This window comes from Anoplophora glabripennis, unplaced genomic scaffold (genome assembly GCF_000390285.2).
Source record: "Anoplophora glabripennis isolate ALB-LARVAE unplaced genomic scaffold, Agla_2.0 scaffold516, whole genome shotgun sequence".
NCBI classification, from domain to species: Eukaryota; Metazoa; Arthropoda; class Insecta; order Coleoptera; family Cerambycidae; genus Anoplophora; species Anoplophora glabripennis.
In genome coordinates this window covers 187,904-208,495 of record NW_019416590.1, presented here as the reverse complement: position 1 = coordinate 208,495, position 20,592 = coordinate 187,904, and the positions used below count along the sequence as shown (strand labels likewise).

Genomic DNA, 20,592 nt, shown 5'->3' with positions numbered 1-20,592 from the left:
AGCAATCCCGCGTATTACAATTCTTTATTAACCACGGTCCCTATGTCTATTCAACAAGGAATTTGAAGGGAAGTCATATTTCCAAACCACAAAAAATAATTAGTTGAAATAAATTATAAATCCACACAAATAAAAAACAATTACGTAAAATGAATTTTGAATGTGCGAATGGAGCAGATTACTGTACAGGGGTAGTTCAAAATTAAACCATACCAATTCAAGACCTTACCAGGATAAGCAGAAAAGTCCCTAAGTTCAATTTCCCTCTTCAGTGGCGTAATTAAACATGTGCGTAGTAGTACTTAGTACGCCACTGTTTTTATACAGGATGTGTTAGAATTAGCATTGGATACGAGAGTATATGATATTACTTTAAAAAAGGTTGCGTTTTTCATATTAACGTAAATCTAAAAATGATTTAATATGGGGCAATATCAAGTCCCCTAAACAACCAGTGACGGAGATATGAGCAATCGTTTTAATTTGTGATACTAAAAAAATAATTCTATTATTTTAGTTTTCTTTATTGATTTTTCTCTTACACAAAAGTTAACTTTAACAAAAAATTTTTTTTAATTAGTTCACATTAAATGGAAATTCCGGAATAAATTTTTAATAAATGCAGTGGCGTAGTTTTTGCTGATATGTGAAATAAATAAATTGAATTTGCAGTGAAGAGGCACAGTTTCCATTTAAAATTGAAAGCTTCATGGAAAAACATGAAATATGAACTTATTAAATTAATAAAAGCGAACAGAAATAGATTTTCAAAATTCTGTTCTGAAAAAAACATATCAGATACTCTCAGGACCTTTTAAAAACAAGATACTTTTAATTCTTTTTACCTTAGTAAGATAAGCCTTTCAGGACTTTTCATTTTATTTTGGTGAAAGGAACAAGTTTATTGAAATTGATCTAATTTTGAATCCTCCTGTATACAAGGTGAATTAAAATTAGGTGTAAAAAATTCAGACTGAACTTTCTTCTCTACAAAACAAACCAATTGCAAAACCGAATAAATCACAGTGCTTCATTAAACAGATACCGTTTTATTCAACAATTACTCCGTGGACTACAGTTTCGTCAAGCATTGAATTTCACTCGCAATATCCAGTATAAACAGCTAAGTGCAATACTATCATGCTAGCATAGCACCTACACAAAACAGCGCTTTATACCAGTAGGCACTGACAATGAAGATTATATCTCACCTACACTTAAAATTATGTCTACGGTATTCTGTTTTCGGATGTTCAAATGCTCATTTCTTATTAATTTTGTTCTATTTTAATGTAATTTCAACACTTTCTAACTTAAGTAAACATTTCGGTACTGACATATATTCGGTTACTTCCTTTGCTTTGGCCGGAAAAAGTATTGGTCCAATTTTTTACGTCTAATTATGACTCGCTCTGAGTATTCTATAATATTTGTTAGCTTGTCAACATATATTTTTTTTTATTTTCAAAATTCATTGAGGTTTTCATGCAAACTCTACTAAGACTAGCGTAAAAAACCTACCTGTAATTCATTAACAATTTTTTCCGTCATTAATTTATCTGGTGAGTTTTGGCCGCTACCCGCGAGCTGTTGGTGCATGTTGACCATTTGCTGTTGTTGGTGTTGGGCGGCCTGCGCAAGCGCGTGCACATGCGCAGCCTGCGCGTGGGGGTTCGGACTCCCCAAATGGGGGGATTGCTGCGGCTGTTGACTCTGCTGTTGATTAGGGGTGGTACTCTGTCCCTGTTGCTGTTGGTTCTGCTGGTTCATCTGCTGTTGTTGGTTCAGTTGTTGTTGCTGGTTGGATTGTTGCTGCTGCTGGTTGTGTTGTTGCGAGCCTTGTTGCGGTTGTTGTTGAGTGTGCGCTTGTTGTTGGCTGTTTTGGCTCTGCTGTTGGCTGTTCTGCTGTTGGTTGGCTTGTTGCAATGCAAGCGCACCGGGAGTAACGACGTGGATTTGGCTGCTGTTGCTCTGCTGGCTCGGCGAATGAGCGGGTATGGAGTTGGTCGAGCCGGGAACCGGGGAGTTTTGGTTGGAGTTGGACAAGTTCTGCGGCATATTTTGAGGGGGGCCTCTGGCTTGGTTCCAAAAATCGTTATTCATTTTGAAAACAGGCCTGTTGTTGACTTCCGCCATCGGTATCTGGAGAGGCGTTAGTGGCGTCGCCCTTAGGTCCAGGGCGGCGTTTTCTTGTATTTTGAAGGAATTTTGCAACCACTTCGCTACAAGATTCTCATGTTCTACTTTTAAGTTACTGAGTATGTTTTGTTCCTCCGTTGTGAAAATTTTGATGAATTAGCTTAGATGAATGTTAAACTTTGCCGTCTTCAAGCGGCGCTACTCGTTTTCTAATCAATTACTTTGTACTATCTTTAGGTATTGCACTTATCCTCAGTTAACTGTGAAATAGTGTTCGATAGGAATATTCAGAGCAAACTGATATATGTGAGTAAGTGTATAAGGAACTTATTTGCGATACAAGGGCCCTAGTGTCCCTTTCTCTTTCTCTTCGTTTTTTTGTGTAGCAGATGTTCAAAAGATGAACCTCTCTTCCTAGTAAGGAATATATGTAGGTAAATCTGAAAACAATATAACTTTAAGTTACTTTATTTTTTTCTCAACACGACAGGCATGCAAATCTAATGATAAACGTTTATAATTTTGCTCATTTTGTAACAAACATAATTGCATACTTAAGTTCATGCACAAATATACACCTAACATAAACACATATATTAAAAAAGTATATGTAGATAGATATAAATAAAAAAAATTGTTCGTGACTAAATAATCGAAATAAATAAACAGAAATTATTGCAGATTTATTGTAATGGTAGGATTAGTTTAAATTTTTTCTTACACTCGACGGTTGTCATCAATATTTACAATTAAAATACAAATATGTTGTGTTAGATTTTTATTAACAGTAGAAGATGTCACTCAAAGTGCATTTTAAACACGTTTCATTTGACATGTGATGTGTTTTTAAGTCGTTCAAATGTGACAGTGCATACATAACCTATCCCATTGTATATTTTTTAATAGAAATATAGACGGATCCGTTTCATGATTTAAAGTAGAGTGTAAACATATTTTGAACTGTTAATATTACATGTGAAATACAATATTTCATGCATACAGAGCTTCTCTGACTATTTTGTTAAGATTTGTTGTATGTGTTTACTTGCAAAACAAGTTGCCGTTTGTTTATTGTTTGTTAAGGGGTAGGTAGAGTATGATTGAATTCTACTTACATAAGTAATTTGAAAAAATATTGCACCAAAACCTGTTTACAGCACTTGAGTTGTTTCTAGGAGAATCACATAAGCTAGCGCGTCAAGAAAATTTGAAAATAATTGGCTTTAATCCACTGTATATATTTTTTAAATGAATTGATTAGGTACCAGTATTTTTTTTATCTCAAAGTATACCTGCCCGTCAAGGTGCCAGGTACTAAGAACTGTTAAGAGAATTTTTCAAAGTGGCAAAACGGCACTTCGCGTTAAATTTCGAAGGCGTCCCGGCGCGTCTATACTATAAGAAAGTCCGTAGATAACTAAGAAACGCGTCGTCGTCGCCAAAAGACGTCTAGCGTCTAAACGCGACGCCTTTACACTAAGAATATAAGGGTAAAATCTCGTAGAGAGGGACAAACTTATACAAGTGCAATGCATCTAAAGGAGACAGTATAAAAATACTCGCGAAGTAAGACAAAGAGCCCGATATACAAGTTTAATATTTCGGAGCGAGACGCGAAACGTTCGCAAGGGTTGAAAGTGAGAACTATTTACATAAGAAGAACGAGTGGAAGAGAGAACGGCAAACCTTAGAATTCTATCTTAGTTAAAACGCATGCGTTGGACTTTAAGGAGTAACGCGTCTATCCCCACCACGGGGGTTGAGAAAAAATGCTCCTTGTTATTTTTTCGGCCACCCCTCCACTTTGAGGGGAGTACGAGGCAAGTCGTTCGAACGGTGAGGGTGTTTTTATGTGAGGACTTGGCCATCCTGGGGCTGGACACCACGTCAGTACGGACTTCTAGCTCAGGGGAGAGTTAGCCTGATATGACCAAGGTTTATTGCCAACTATACTATACAGTGATGCCATATGTGAGGTGATTAAAATATAGTCCTTAAATAAATACCCAGTACTGTTCCTGTGACACATTTTAAATGACGGTTCTTACCTACAGTGAAAAAGTTTCGCATTAATTAGTAAAACTTCCCTTCACATTAATCTGTTGCAAATATTACCGATACAAAATCTCTTAGGTGAAAACGATGTGCTGGCATTGTTCAGTAAGTTAATTATTATCAATGTAAATATTTCAAAATGTATTGTTTAGTAACAACTTATTTTTTTTATTCATTTGAGAAGTAATAAAACTATATCTGATTTAAGTATATGAAGAAGTATGTGTAGGAAAATGCTTAAATTTATTATTATATCATTTTACTTACTCTTTAGGTACATGTCACATAATTCATAATAGTAATTTTTCCGAAAATTAAAAATGTTTGTTTGTTATTAAACATTTATTCGCGTACAGAGAATAAATATGAAAATTGCCATGCTTGTATGATCACAAATTTTAAATAGCGTTAATTTATCTTTGCAACTAAGTGTGAGAAAGTTTTTTTGCTACAAAAAATGCGGGTATGACTTTTAATTAGCTGAAAATATAATTAAAAATATGTTCGTTTTTTTAATATAGTCATAACTATTGACTATAGGACTATGGAGAATGGCTATTGGCATTTTATAGTTTTAATAATAATTAAAAAAATATGTACATTATTTCTTTAAACAATTTTTGGTACTTTCGGTTGTTACTTCTATTCAATTTTTTGTCAGTACATATTTAGATTTAGTATTTAAAATAGAATAAATACAATATTCCTCATTTTATATTCGGGAACTTATTCTTTTACAAATTTTGACTTACAAAACCCACACACAGGGTCTCGTAATAAAAACGACAAAATGTTTACGAAATGTAAATTTTTTTTGTTATACCTTTTGATTCAATTCAAACCAAAAAAACGGAAAAGGGAAAGATGGTTTGTCATTTATTTTTTTTAAATAGGTATGGGGATCTTTTATGTAGTTAAATTACTTTGTCTAAAAAATACTTAGGACATTTTTAATACAGCCATAATTAATTGAAAATAAGCAGTTAGCTATGGTATTGGTTATTTATAGTTTTAGTATATATTTGTAGTAACAACTATATAAAATTATTGTAAGATAACCTGAGTCTGGATAGTATTGAAAACAGAAGTTTTAGAACTATTTCTTTTACATTAATCCAAGCAAACTTCAATTAAAAAAAAGGCTGTAGTTTTCTTAATTAACCAACTTTTTCACAATTACAGTTGGTATTACCAAACATTATATTATGAGGTTTCCAAATAGAAATGCTTAGATTTCTGCCCAAAGAATTGGGTACATTTCTTTGGGTTAAAACACTAGCAATAAGAGACTAATAACGTAGCTGTCCACACATGCACCCCCGGTGCATTTTTATGAATCATATTCGGATTTCCCCTCCATTTTTATTTATCCCTCCTGTTGACCGACACCTCCCTACCCTTAACCACCCCTACCTGCATCTTACTTCCGTAAAAATGTGCCCACCCCCTACAGAATTTTTACAAATCCCTCCCTAATAAATAAGAATGACCTGCCCGCTTTTTTCCGGTTGTCTGTAATAGGGCGAATAAATATAACTACCCTCCTTACTACGGGACGTAGTACGGGGTACATTCCCGGTCACAAGTCGCAACATATGTTTCATTCATTATTTTCAGATGCATATCTGTCCCAAATAAAGAGTGGCAGTACGGAAAAAATGTTTACTGCGCTCACAAATTTTGCCGGCACTTTATAACCTCTAATCCAGTTGCAATTTGGCTGACAATGGATAATTATGGTTTACCTGGATGTATGCTGATAAGAATAGGAATGATAAAAATAGATTAAATAGGCAATATAATTTCGCGCTGACATATGGAAAATTTTTGTTGAAAAAATAGCCGTATCTTAGATAAGAATAATTACACTAGTCCTGATTTTTACTTTAATGTTTACTCAAAAATATTTGTTTTTATTCAGTTTTATCTTCCTGCTGCAACTATACAGGGAGTTATTGAAATACTTGGCCAAATTTAATGGTAAATCGTGTGGCATAAATAAAAAAAATGTTTATGTAGCCATATGTTTCCAGTCGCTTTGCATTTTATATAAAGGGTGTTAAATTTTACAGAAAAAATAATTATTTTTTTTTAATTGTGAAATGCGACAAAACCGATTTAATTAAAATTTGGTATATAGCTTCTGTGTACGATTTTCTATAACACTGGATGTATTGTATAGATTTTTATTCTAATTTCATTTATTTAGATACCACTAGATATTTCAGATTTTAATTAAGATTACGATAAATATTTAGAGGCCTTTTTAAACATGTGTTATTGTTGTTAAGATGCATCGTTTTCGGAACAAATGACGAAACGTAGTACCACACTTTTTAATAAATATACAGGGTGATTTCACTTTAAATACAGAAACTGCAAGATTCATTACCAAAAAGTAAGTAGAATTTGCTCTATAAACTTTTTTTCTGCGGGACTTATTCGAGATAAAGGGTGTTATAGTTTAGAAAAAATATATTTTCTGCTATATCTTCATAATGCGCTGACGGAATTGAATGAAATTTAATACAACGTATTCATTTAATTAGACCTTCTATTGATTGTAATATTAACCTTGCGGTTTTAACCAGCGGCGTGCTACTGGAGGTGCAGCCCTATTTTCCTAATAAAATGATACGCCACTGGCGGATTTTTGTAGAAATTTTGTTACATGCAGGTACTGTTATGTTAAATGAATGGAAAATGTTTGTAGCTATTTTTTAATAATATCAGTCGTTTAGGAGATATTAGGGCTTGTTTTTACGTTTTATTGAATTTTCCTTATAAATTAATCTGTTTATTTCATGAAAACCTTCTGGTTTTACCAAGTTACGTTCTACTGAAGTGTCCGCCAACTTTTCTCAAGAAAAGAAAACGCCAATGGCGATTTTTTGTAGAAAATATTTTATTTCTGGAAAAAACATCACTAAATAATAAAATAACATTAAAAGTAATTAAATAACGAGTACTACAACAATTGTTTAAAACGAAGTCCTTCAGCATCGATACACTTTTGACATCTTCTAATCTATTTATAGAGGAGTAGATTACAATTTTCCTCTATTCTTTGCCACAATTCGTCTCGTGTTCATAAACTCAACAAGGAGTGCAACTTCAGAAATAAACAAAGTAGTTTTAATATTATAATATTAAAACGAGATCCTCGTAAAGCTTACTAACTGATAATGCAGACAGAAGATTCCATTTTTGGTGACAGATTTTAAACAAATTCGAGTAGGTGGATGGACTAAATTTGCACATTATGGTAGTCAAATAAGTAAATTATCTCCTAAATTACTATTAAAAAACACCAGTAATCAGTTTTCATTCATTTAACGTAACAGGACCTGAACTAAAACGTTATTTCTATAAAAAACTGCCAGTGGCATATTTTTTCTTAGGAAAACGGATCGGCACCTTCAGTAGCACGCCACTGGATAATGCCACGAGGTTAATATTACATTCAATAAAAGGTCTAATTACGTGATACCCTGTAACAAATTTCATTCAATTCGTTCAGCCTAATATGAAGATATGACAGAAAATATATATATTTTTTAAACTTGAGCACCCTGTATCTCGCATACCACGTCCCCCAGAAAAAAAGTTTATAGAGCAAACTCTATTTATATTTGGCAACTAATCTATTCCTGCAGTTTCTGTATTTAAAGTGAAATCACCCTGTATATTATCTCCAACTCTCTGCACGTCTCAGAATTAGTTCAAGCATTTTAATCACGCACTTAATTCGTCAAAAAAACCTTTTGTCTAATATTTTTTTCGAAAACCTCTGTTATTTCAATTATTGAAAATAAATTTTTTTTATCCAGCACTGGAATATCTATAAATCGTTCAAAATAAAGAAAATGTGAGTTTTGGAAAAATTTATTAGAAAAAAATTGTTTCTTTTGCCGAGTTAAATACGTGGTAAAAATTTCGGCAGTTATTTTGGGAAATCCTGCATTTATCACAATCTTTGCTTTAATTTATAATGTACAACAAAATTTAGTTAAACACCCTGTGTAGTTAAGACTGATTATAGGTTAAAGCGTATCATTATTGATAAAACAGCTATTCGTAGTATTAATGTATAATGTTTTAGAAATAGATGATAACAAAATTGTTAATCCATATTTCAAATAAGATAAAACCTTTTTTTTGCCACTAGATTATTTCTGTTTCTACTCAAACATCATATATACTACCCGTATACGTTTACTAGTGATTTTATGTAGGTTTCAGATATGGAGATCTAGCAGGTTGTAAAAATAAAAAAATGAAATATGATGAATTTGTTTTAGAAACCGATTAAATAAAGTTATTTATTTTATTAGTAAATGCATATGTTGGACTAAATAATAAATGTTTTTAAAGCACAAATGTGCCCCATCCGCATCATTTTCGGCCACAGGAAACGTTCTATTAGCGAAAATTAATACAGTTTAGCAATGTGTGGTAAAAATCATTATCGTATATCTAATGCAGGCCCCAAAAAATAAAGTGTTCCTTTAAAATGTACCTTGGTAGATAATATCACCCCTACGCATGTGCTGTATAATAATACCGTTTTATTGCGGATTCTTTTATCTTATAATTTACAAAAATTAATGTACCCTCGAACGTTCCTGATTTATTACGTTGTTTAATATTTATTAATCAAAGTAAGCAGATGTCTAACGCTTAGGAGGGCCCCCGGTTGGAGAAATATTTCGGTTTTTGTTTAACATTATTTCGACGTGCACTATGTTAACTGTATATTTTGTAAATTGTGAATATTCGTTATACATAAAGTTACTAACTGATATCTCAATTTCCTGTAAGGTAAAAAATTGCGTGTGGAATGCTGACGCTCTGCATAATTTTAATTCGATATTTAATTCGTAAAGGTGTACCACTAACGTAGTGAATCATAATGGTTAACTTTTAGTGTAAAGTTGCATAACAAGAGCAAGCAGGTGAACAAACACGTAGGTAAATAATAATGTATTGAGGATAAAAATTATATAACACGCGTTTTTTTTTATATATACGTATTATTAAGTATATATTTATTTATTAAGGTAGAATGGCTCTCGTTTGCACGGCATAATTAATTTTTATTTGATGTCAACCGTACAATGAATACGTTGCATAGGTATTTTATAGATTTAGAGTTTAGAATCAAAGTAATTCTATTGAAAGTTTGTTTGAGCGAAGTTCTACTAGATGGCTCTCCTAGTTCTATAAAATCGTGCAGCATAGTATGTATAAATATATGTCAATTAATTCTTAAGCTTGTGATGTACAAAACTTGACGACTATTTTAGAAAATGGGACAAACTTAATAAATAAACTTGTACAACTGAAAAATTTCTGCTTGAGACAATGTAGTCATTCAACGCAAATAGCAAGTACAAATATCCTTACTCAGAGGTTTTTATTTTTATCGAACTTATTGGCATAATAAAATTTTCTCATTATCAATATCTCAGCTTAATTTTACGAAGGATGGGCGTTATACAGGGTATTTTATTAAGGCAGTATTAATCTGCGTATATTAAACACATCTTTTAAATATTAAATTATTAACTTCGTTTAATCTTTTAATGCTGATTTAGTATTGGCAATTTTGTTTATACAGAGTGTTTCTAAATGTAAAATATCGTTTCAATAAAAAAATGCGAAAACATTTCATTTTAAGTTGGGTAGTATAAAATGGTGGTATAAAAGCTTGGAATAAGTTTTAAAATTACAGTCACATAAAAAAAATTCTGAATAAAGTGTTTTTTATATGCATTGACGAATATATGGAGGGTAATTAAGTTTTTTGTATCTAATTAATAATTAAAATAGAAAAAAAATTACTGGAACATTTTTTGCTAAAACCTGTTCCTTCCCAAATATGACTACATAAACATTTCATTCTTCCCAATATTCAATAGGCCTTAAATACGGCTTTAAGGGATTCCATCACCAATTTGTTTATATACTTTGTTTATTTGGTATTAAAATCGAAATGCATGAAAATGTTTATTGCCAATATCGTAGAAATGTATTATTTTACAGAAAAAAGAGAAAATCCTCAATTACCTCTAGCGTCTTCACCACTTTGAATAAAAAGTATTATTGTATGGAATTACTGCAATTGATAATCTAACGACCTGTGCTTCTGCTTAAAATGATGTTTCCTATTTCTGGCCCCCGTCTGGCACTGTATTTTATAAACACCCTGTAGAAAATGCAATACAAATACCTAAATACTTGATAATTTAGTTTCTTAACTTTACTGACAAATAATGTGCTGTGCTGTGTTTTTGTAAAATCCTATATCGACGTTGTACTAATACAATTGCAAGGCCTTCTTGACGCTGTTACATAGCTACTTTTTCTGACCCAAAAAAAAACTGATTTTTCCGGAAAACTTTTAGGAATAAGTATGGACCTTATATTAGTCGAAAGGGCATTCAATTTTGCATTTACCCATGACAATTAATTAGGTCTCAGTATTTCCGAGTCTGAATAACGTACACGTTTTGCTCACAGATGACAAGATAGAGTAATTTATGCCAAAACGAACTGTGAAAACTGCAGGTTTCTAAGTCTTATGGTTTAGACGTTATCTAGGCTTATTTAGAGAACTTAAATTGTGATTTTTTTCAAAAATAACTGATTATCCCGAAAACGGTAAGTTTTAAACACCATGTACATTTAATAAACTCTACCTAATATTAACTAAGGAATTAAAAAATGCAATAATATACATGGAATAATATTCCATTTAATATAACAAATTATGTAGCGCCCACGCGAATCCCTCTGTATGTATTAAGTATTAAGTATAAAATTATGAGTATTATGTTTAATACAAAAGATTTGCAGCTGTTGGCAACTGATTCGATTACTTATTCTTTTTGGTGAACCTGAAATTAAAGATCATTAGCAAGTAAAGGAAATATTAATGGTCCTATAACTGATCCTTGTGGAACACAGTTTTAAATTTTCCTATTTTCTTGAATTTATAAGTATACCTTCGGTTTCCAACTGATGCTGACATTTTTTCTTGGTAAAGACGATAAAAAAAATACTTGTATATCGCGAAAAAAAAATTTAAGACCTAACCCAGAAAACAAGCTGAAAGTGGAATAGAGTGGACCCGATACTCGTAGATGATTTTATAAATCCAGATGACGATGACGTCTTGAATAAAATAAGTTGAGCTTCATTGGCGTCTATTATAAAACTAACCTATCGACATTTTTCCACGATAACGCTTGTAAAAACGTTTGGCAAAATCATTTACATTGTGCGTGGTCGTGGACCAATCCTGGTGCCAAATCGATTCAAATATTTTTAGCATCAGTAGGTACTACTTGCGGTTAGAAAAAAAAATCACTTTTTCGAAATGAATTAATTCACTAACAAATGTCGGGTGATATACCTAGTGTTGAAAATTTCGATGTCATCCGATTGGATCTAGATACCACTCTGGTTGTAGTTTTAAAAGTCGAACTATATAATAATCATTTAAACTTGCCAGATAAAAATTATCAATAAAATATTTTCATTTGCCAAATTTTGTTCATCAGATTGGAATCAGTTAGGTAACTAACATCTATAACTTTATCAAAAGGTAATGGTATAGTCTAATGCCAAATCCTGTCTATCATAAGGATTAGTAATTTTGAAGTGAATATTATCGTTTAATGTGTTAAATAAATATGTACAGGGTGGTTCACATAACATTCTACCCATTTTATCTTTTTTATCTTTCTATCTAGGAAAAAATGGTAAAGACCAAAGTTTTAGGAAATTCTTTTGTCAATTTAGAGAAATGTATAAAAAACTGTTACCTTTCGAAGATATAAACCAAACTTTTATTTATTTTTTTTACGGAACAACTTTCATGTTTGTCGTTTTTTGGATTTTTTGAAAAAATGTGGGTTATTATAGAACAACAACAACATTGAGCTTGATCAAATTCATCTTGTTTGCGAGTCTCGCAGATCAAGAAAAGAGTCCGCAATAGGAGTGACAAAGACAGGAGTTCTTAATAGTAAGGCAGTAGGTTCAGACAGGGAATGCGCTCCGGTGCTAGTTTGGTAAAGTTGCAACTAAAACTCGCGGACAGGACCGATTTGGTCAAGCTGTATACTATTTTTTTTTAAATAAAATGTTTAAAGATCTGTTTAGTAAATTTAATGGCGGAAAAGCATTAATTTGTACCAGTTTCATGGCAATCTTGACTTTATCTGTTGTCGAAGGTCAATAAATTAAACAAAATATTGCGCAAACTGTAGAATCAAATATATAACACGTATATATTAATGTAATTAAGAAAAGAAGATAATATCAAAAAGCTACAACTATACTTACAGCGTGTTCCATTTCAAAAAACAAAACTTTGGTTTACGTCTTCGAAATGCAAAATTTCTTAAAACTAGTCTCTACCATTTTTGCTTGGATAGAGAGGAAAAAATGTAAGGGGGTTGATTGTTATATAACTCTGTACATTAATCTAAATTTGGTCAAGTCGGTTTAAGAGGAACGCTATTAGACAGCCTTACATCGAAATACAGTCATTAATACAACATTTCAACCATTTGATTCCTAAAATATATTTTTTTAAGCACCATTCATTCTTCCTTCAGCCTAAAAGTCTTAAATCAGGTTTTTTTCTCAATAAATTGCAATGAAAACTTTTCCTTGGCCTTAGATTCCTTTGGCACCAAAATTTAGATACCTATGCTCAAACTTAATAATTAATTGTATTATGGGAGACAACTTCTCTGCGGACTAAAGCCCCATCCAGCATCGAATTACAACAGAAATATCTAACAAATATGTTAACTCATCGATATTAATTGACAAGCATCTATAAAAATATTATTATTATTTTATAAGAAAAAGGAATACCTACATGTTTGAGATACTACTGAAATAATTAACTTCTAAAAAAATTATTATCTATTTTCGTGTTTTCTGCATCACCTCTTGGCATAATGAACCACAATAGATCACTTGACACATTTCTTCATATTAGGTAAGAATTACTTTTTCAAGCGGCTTTATATATCTGAATATTTTTGGTATTATTCTTTCTAATAAAATATGAAAACTTTCAAGTTTTTATTTATCTACTATTGTACTATGCTAAAATACATATTTACATGTGTCATAAAAATTGGTAAACTGTAAATTCCCAACACATGAACTTGTTAATATTTTTAATATAATATATCTACGAAAGAAATAACCAAATACCAAATAGACAATCTGAGATTATTAAAATAATTCTTGTTTCTAATACGTTTTATAAAAACCAATACGAAATTCAGTAGTGAAAAATTATATAACTTATGTTTATACTTAAGGACTGATTTTTTATTTGATGAGAGTTAGCAGAAATTCGATTGAATTAACTTTCTACTTCTAGAATAAAAAAATATACAAGGGCTAATAAACAAACTATATACCTATTCTTACTAACATTTCCTTTTAATTTCATTAACGCTCTATTTTGCTAAGGTAGACAACATTTATTTTCACATCACTGATTTGCACTCTTTAGAATTTATGTTAAGTTTATTTTATTTTCTGGATTTATAACAAACTAGATTCCATGTTTTATGTTATATCTAAGACTAAGGAACGTGCTTAATCAAATTTTCTTTGATCAGTTTTCCTTGAATAAAATGGCAACTTACGCATGTTAAATGTTAAAAAAATATTTAAGAATACTAAGGAGAATGTTGTTTGCCACGAACTCTGCATGCTCCTCCTGAGGGAGATGAAAAGCTGACTGAAACGTTGGAGTAGGCAAATATTCAGTTTTGCTTAGAAAACCTACTCAAACTGTTAAAAATTAAAGTTCAAAATAATGTCTTGCACATATGGAAAAACATATGAATTCTGTGAATTTGTTATAAATATAGATATACGTTAATACGAAAAAAATGCGTGGCCGCCATTTTGTAATAAATTTAGTATATGATGAGTATAAATTTACGTTATGGAATACTACTATAAACCATGACCCAGGCATGGTTTTCTATGTTAACACTGATAATAATTTTCAAAAAAATCGCAAGATAACGACCAAGCGGATATTGCGTTACTCGAAAAACTGGGGATTAAGAATATTCTAAAAAACGCACCTGCAATGTACACCTTCCATAAAACTTAAAAAAACCAGCGCTCGCGGCGATGATTGAAATATAACTAAAAACATTTTTTTATGGGAATTTTTCTCTGCATATAGAATGAACTTGGAACTCTGTTATCTGCGATAAGAGCTAGAATAAAAATCATCCCTGTTTTTATTAGATTAGAGAAGTAAGTTTCGATAACAAATTGCATGACCTTTATATAACATTTGTGTACAAAAAAAGCTTTTAAAAAGGATGATAATGCATGTGCATTACTAATATTTTCTACATATGGAAAAAAGTATTACCATTACAAACAAACTGCAACCGCAAGATACAGTAAGTTTTTTATTATCACAAATGTTTACTAGATCAAATAAAAAAACAATCTGAATCGTAATGAATTCAAAAGTTTCTTCCAATCCGATTTGATCTTTGATGAGAAAAATATGGATATTAATAAAGAGATCGATCATCGCTTTGCTACAAACCTCTTTATGATCTTTACAAAACAACACATTGGGCTATTTTCGGATTTCAATACTGCCACTCCTACAGCAATAATATCTGTTAGCTGGGAAGATAAGTATCAAGAGCATTATAAAAAATTTCAGTAAATGATATCGAAGTCTATAGTGGTTCTACCTTCGGAAGTCTATCAAAGAACAAAAAAAAACCTATCTGCCATCTATGTTAGAGTATCTCCTTAGTTATCATCATGATGTTAGAGAATATATGAATCATGAGTGTTATAAAAAAAAAATTGTATCCTGTAAATTGTGAGAATTATTGTACAGTTCTATAACTGCAAATACAGCACCTATTGACAGAACATAATGGAAGTGATACCACACCGTAAGTATCATGAAGAATAATGTCAATGGAAGAATTAGCTAAACCAACTCCACTTAGTTCTCCAACGGTGAAAAAAATACAAATCTTAAAGTTCATAAAGTTGCAAGTCTATAAAAGATTTGGGTCCAATGGAGAGTGGCTAATCAACTAAAGATTTTCATAAAGTGACTGCAATAATTGTTGCTGAAGTAAAATATCAACTTTCGAGTATCAACATTTATTCCAACTTTGAATGTATGATGGGCTCATAATAAAAATCCTAACAAGAAAATTGCTATTATAACATTCTAGTTTTTATACTCCATCAAAGAAGAAAACATAAGTTCAAGTAACTCTACAAAGGTCAGAAACACATCTGTCTAGATATATTTGATCGAAACTAAATTTATTGGGTAGATAATAGTCGATACAAGTAGGTACCTATAAGAAATTGATATATGAATTTATTTTCTTGAATTCTTCAATATTTGTATATTAGTACATTTAATAATAATTTTGAAATTGATAATCATGATTTGCTATAAATTGGAACATTTGAACATGTTTGCCAGTATCTTCCACTTTGAGTATGTTCTTATCATTTGTATTTAAACTATTTTATTGCACAATTTTAATTAAAAATTAATCATACTTAAACGAGACGACTCGTGTTGTACAGAGGTGGATTTAAAAAAAGGATTCTTGGACACCTAACAAGTCAAATGCAAATTAAATGTTAAACTGTAACAGGATTTTCTAGGGGAAAAGAAAGAAATAGAGAAACTACAAAGGAAAAACTATATGAGCGATATTTTGAACTGGAACTATTGGAATTTAATTTATTTAAAGCTTGACAAGGTCATACTTGGACTTAAATCAAAATTATAGAACTTTGTAGGAATAAAAGGACCCTTAACTCGACCCGAGAGATGTTGGTCTAGCTAGATTTTCAGGAAGAGGAAGAATCCCAACAACACGATTGGTCTAACAAAACTGAATTTCTATTTGATGGAAGAAGCACCAAACGCTTCAGTTTGAAAAGAATATACTTCGGGATGTTTCATATAACAAATATTTAAATGTATCTATTTGAGAAAAACAATTCTATGGCATTTTAGAAAGACAAAATCTTTCTTGAAATATACCTATACAGAGTAAAATTTACGAATGTTTTATATATTGGGAAGTAAGTTAAAGTTATAACATAGATGATAAAGGTTTTAATTTATTTGTAATATACTTTTTAGAAAATTTTGTTCTAGTATTTGAATAATATATGTAAGTAAATTAAATAATGTACCTCCATTTTTTTATATTATAAAAAAAGGATTGTTCATATTTAATATAAAAAGGAAGGCGTTCCAATTTATAGGTGTAATTTTTTATTATTTAGTTTGGAAAGTACAGCTTTCCTAACGCAGATCCTATGCTTCCTACGATAATTTAGGCGGAAATTTTTGAAAATATGCATTAACAATTTTTTTATCCTAAAACTAATAACATACGCTATTCTGTATCGGTAGCCTTCAAAGTACTCCTGTACCGATTTCTATTAAGATCTACAAACTGGTATATTTTCTATTGGTTATTTTATTTTTTATGAACTGATGAGAAAAGTGCAACTTTTGCATAAATAATATATGCGATTGTTATCACATTTTTGTTAATTATTAAAACAGTTGCAAAATTATATTTATTTATAGGGTGTGTGAACACGAGTTGACAGTATACGTGAACCTATTTTAGGTATTAAATAACGTTTTTTGATTTTTGGTATAAGGCGTCGCATTCTATCGACTAATATGTCTGTGTACTAGCAGAAAGTAACCAGTAATAAACGTAGCGCTAAAAGAACTGGTTGTACGCGAGAAAAACCTAACTATCGCCCTTCGTGGGAAACTTTCTTCTAGCGATTTATATAGATCAAATACCACACAAAACGAACGGAACCATAGTATAATAATTAATTACTTATAATTTATTCAAATTAAAATTGCAATTTCTTCAATAAACGTCTACGGTAAACGAGGCCTATAGGAAATATTTAAAATATTGTGCGATAAACGCCCATAACAAAAATTAGAACTCGTTTAGTAATTATATTTCATCGTGTGAATTTCTGTATCAAGAAAGCCATTGCATAGATCTCTGTTGATTTATTTAAATAATCTTATACATAAACAGTTAACAACATCGACTGAATATTAACGGCAGAGCGTGTATTTATTATGGAAGTAAGTACTAAATATTACAAATGATTAATTGTATAAAAAACAGAGAGTAAAACACTATCCATAAATATCCGTAAAACGAAAAACTCTAGTATTATTGTTTATTGTTTTATATATTACCACACATAAAAATTTGAACATTTATCAAAATATGTCTAGAAAAAGAAAGTTAATGATTATCTCAAAGGAAAATTGAATATGAAATTTAAGCTTGTTATTTAGTTGCAGCATAAGTTTTACTTAATTATTTAAAATGGTAAAATGTTAGTATTGAAGGCAGCATATGTATTTATTGTAGAATTAGGTACTAAATGTTGTAAATGATTAATTATAGAATATTATAAAGGTGAGTATACATATAAAGAAGCAAATAAGTCACGTTTTATAAATATCAATAAAAAGGCGACACCTAGATGTGTTACTTATTATTTTGCATATTACAACAAATTAAAATTTAATTGTTTATTATCAAAATAAATTTTCTAACCATTGCAGAAATATGGAACTAAACATTATCTCGAAAGAAATAGTTAACCCACATGGCTGTTTTTTAGCTAAGTATTATTTGTTTTAATTTTTCTTCAAATAATAAGTGTATATAAAAATATAGAAAAACTTACTATCCATAAACACCAATAAACGATGAAAGTTAGCGTTATTTTGCATGTTACTACATATTAAAATTTGAAATGTTTCCTATCATAAGTTTGTTAATTATTTTCAGAAAAATAGAAATAATGATTACATGAAAAATAAACAAAATCTATTAATATTTTGTACCTAGGTTATCTTCGCATTTCAAAAATACATCATAAGTTTTAAAATTATTTAGTGTTTTTTAAATATTAATATTAACGCCATTTTTTTGCAAAATTAGGTACTATATATACTAAATGATTAATTGTAAAATACTATAAAAGCAGGAAAAGCTACGTTTCAGAAGTATCACATAAATAACTTATTATTTTGTGTTATTACAAACTAGAATTAGAATTTAATTGTTTCTTATCAAAATACATTGTTTTTATTTTATTTAAATTTTCAGAAAAATGGAAATAAAGATTATCTCGCAAGAAATAGTAATTCTAAACTGCTGTTTCTATTTTTCTGTACTCCTATTTTCCTTTAATTATATATATTTAACTATTGAAAACAGTACCACAATTTTTACAATTATATATATTTATTTATTTATTGATATTTATTTATTTCAGACCAGCATATGTATTTATTATAGAAGCAGAGATACTAATTATTGCAATTTTAATATAGGCATCTATTTATCGTCATTTACTACATTATTTGCTACTAAAATTTTTTTTCCAAAAAGAATACATTTTTTAGTTGTTTGAATAAAAAAAGTCTTTCTTTAGTGGCAAGTTACATAATACAGCAACAAAATGTAAATATCTAGTTCATACGCTAAGATTAAATATGGTACAAAATTTAATAAACATTTACTATCTTTGGGAAACGAAAATAGTATTTTGTATGCTTATTTTCGTTAAATTTGGTATTCAATTAAACATGAGCCTAACTAAAATGTTACTCTTTCTTTTATTATTTTTTAACTATTTTCAGAAAGATATCTCGTAAGAAATAGTAAATTTAGATGGCCGTTTTTTAGCTAGTTTTGATGATATTTACCTTTATTTCGCAACTGAAAAATATGCTACAATTATATAAAATGCTATTAAACCATTGAATGAAGGAAAAATATAATTGAAACATACGTAAAAAAAATGTGAATTTTTATATTTTTATTAGAAGCAATATTTGTGTGCCAAAAATAGAAAGATGAAAATGCTACTGTCCAAAAAAATGCGGTAACTAATCGGAAGATAAGTAGACGCTTGGGAGTAAGTTGCCGATAAGTCCAATTTGATTGATTAGATATATGTATATCCACGTACCTCGTATTTAATTTAGTTCAACAAATGAAACTTCAATTTTGTGTGCTAAAAAGCGATGTTAATGAAATAAAAGCAGCAAGAAACGGTTTCCTTTGGTAATAGGACAATATAATTAATATTAGAAAGTTTATAGCCATATTTTCTGCAACACAACTGTTAAAAAGAATAAGAAAATGCAAATAGTGGTAACTTACATAGAAAAAGGTTTTCCTGTAATTATCAAGTTTCCAGAGCTTCCAAAATTACAAAATACTTATAAACTGATGCAACACTTTTTTTCTTCTGTTAAGTTTTTTTCGCCACATTAATTTAAGTTCTGGAAAATATTTAATTTTCAACAAAAGATATCTAAAAATAAACCCCGAGTTTAAGTTTGCCAACTTTAAAAAAAGGAAAAATATTTTACGAGTCGAAATAAAATGTTTGTAATAGAGCGAATGATTTTTATATCCTTAATTTAGTGCTTATAACTAATTTTTTCGAAGGAGATAAGTGCTAAGCAAACATCTGATAAAAAATTATGGGAGGGACTATATGGATTCGTAAAAAATGGTTGGTTATTTTTTTCCACTGTTAATATAAAAAACAAGATGGCTGTACAAATAATCTATTTTTATCCTAAAACCTCAACAATATTCTTTATACTCTGCTGCCATTTTTTTGATATTAAAAACTTATATATACAATTATAAATGTGCATGAAATTAAGATTTTATTTATGTAAATATTAAAACTATTGATTATTTCTATACGTGTGAGTTTGTTGGGTTTCTAAAAAAGAATTACGTTTAAATATGTTCTACAAAATTTTAATCTATATTTAAGGGTTTAGTACTATTTACAAAATAAATACTGTATGTGAAAGATAATAATAAAAAAAATACTTGCTCGTTTTGCGCGCGAATGTAGTGCCTGAAATAACTCTAAATAAATAATTTTAATTGAGGTAAATCGTAGACAATGACTGAATATTTTCAACCACATTTAGTTTGTTTAATCACCAATGGTTAGAAGCCAATTTATACACTGATACACATAAAAATCACATATTCTAACCTCACTAGTTAAATGTGTTTCCACTGAAAAATTCCTTAACGTGTGAACTTTTTGCACTGAAATATTCTTATTAACATTATCTCGTATGTATGTGGTGGTGATAAATTACTTTTATTATTATGGTCATTTTAAACCATAGATATCTATGATTTCAGTTTGAAACAGTTGAGAATCTTAGTAGTATGTATAAGAAAGCTATGTACGAAGGCGGTTGAAGCGGTGGGGGAAAGAACAAAATTG

General features: G+C 30.1%; 2 protein-coding genes across 4 annotated transcripts in view; both read right to left on the bottom strand.

Moving 5' to 3' along the window:
• Nucleotides 1–1,796, bottom strand: part of LOC108914543 (zinc finger protein 143-like) — a 144,766-nt gene extending 142,970 nt beyond the window's left edge. For all 3 annotated transcript variants that reach the window (XM_018720370.1, XM_018720372.1, XM_018720371.1), the window contains exon 1: nt 1,522–1,796. In XM_018720370.1, the coding sequence (XP_018575886.1) occupies nt 1,522–1,770 (249 nt within the window). In that variant the 5' untranslated portion in view covers nt 1,771–1,796. The remainder of the gene's footprint in view (nt 1–1,521) is intronic.
• Nucleotides 1,785–20,501, bottom strand: LOC108914542 (putative uncharacterized protein DDB_G0288537). The gene is made up of 3 exons (XM_018720369.1): nt 20,353–20,501; nt 1,847–2,579; nt 1,785–1,797 (listed from the first exon to the last, which is right to left on the bottom strand). The coding sequence occupies exons 2-3, from the start codon at nt 2,134–2,136 to the stop codon at nt 1,785–1,787; spliced, it is 303 nt and encodes a 100-aa protein (XP_018575885.1). The 5' UTR covers nt 2,137–2,579; nt 20,353–20,501.
• Between the last annotated feature and the right edge of the window lie 91 nt (nt 20,502–20,592).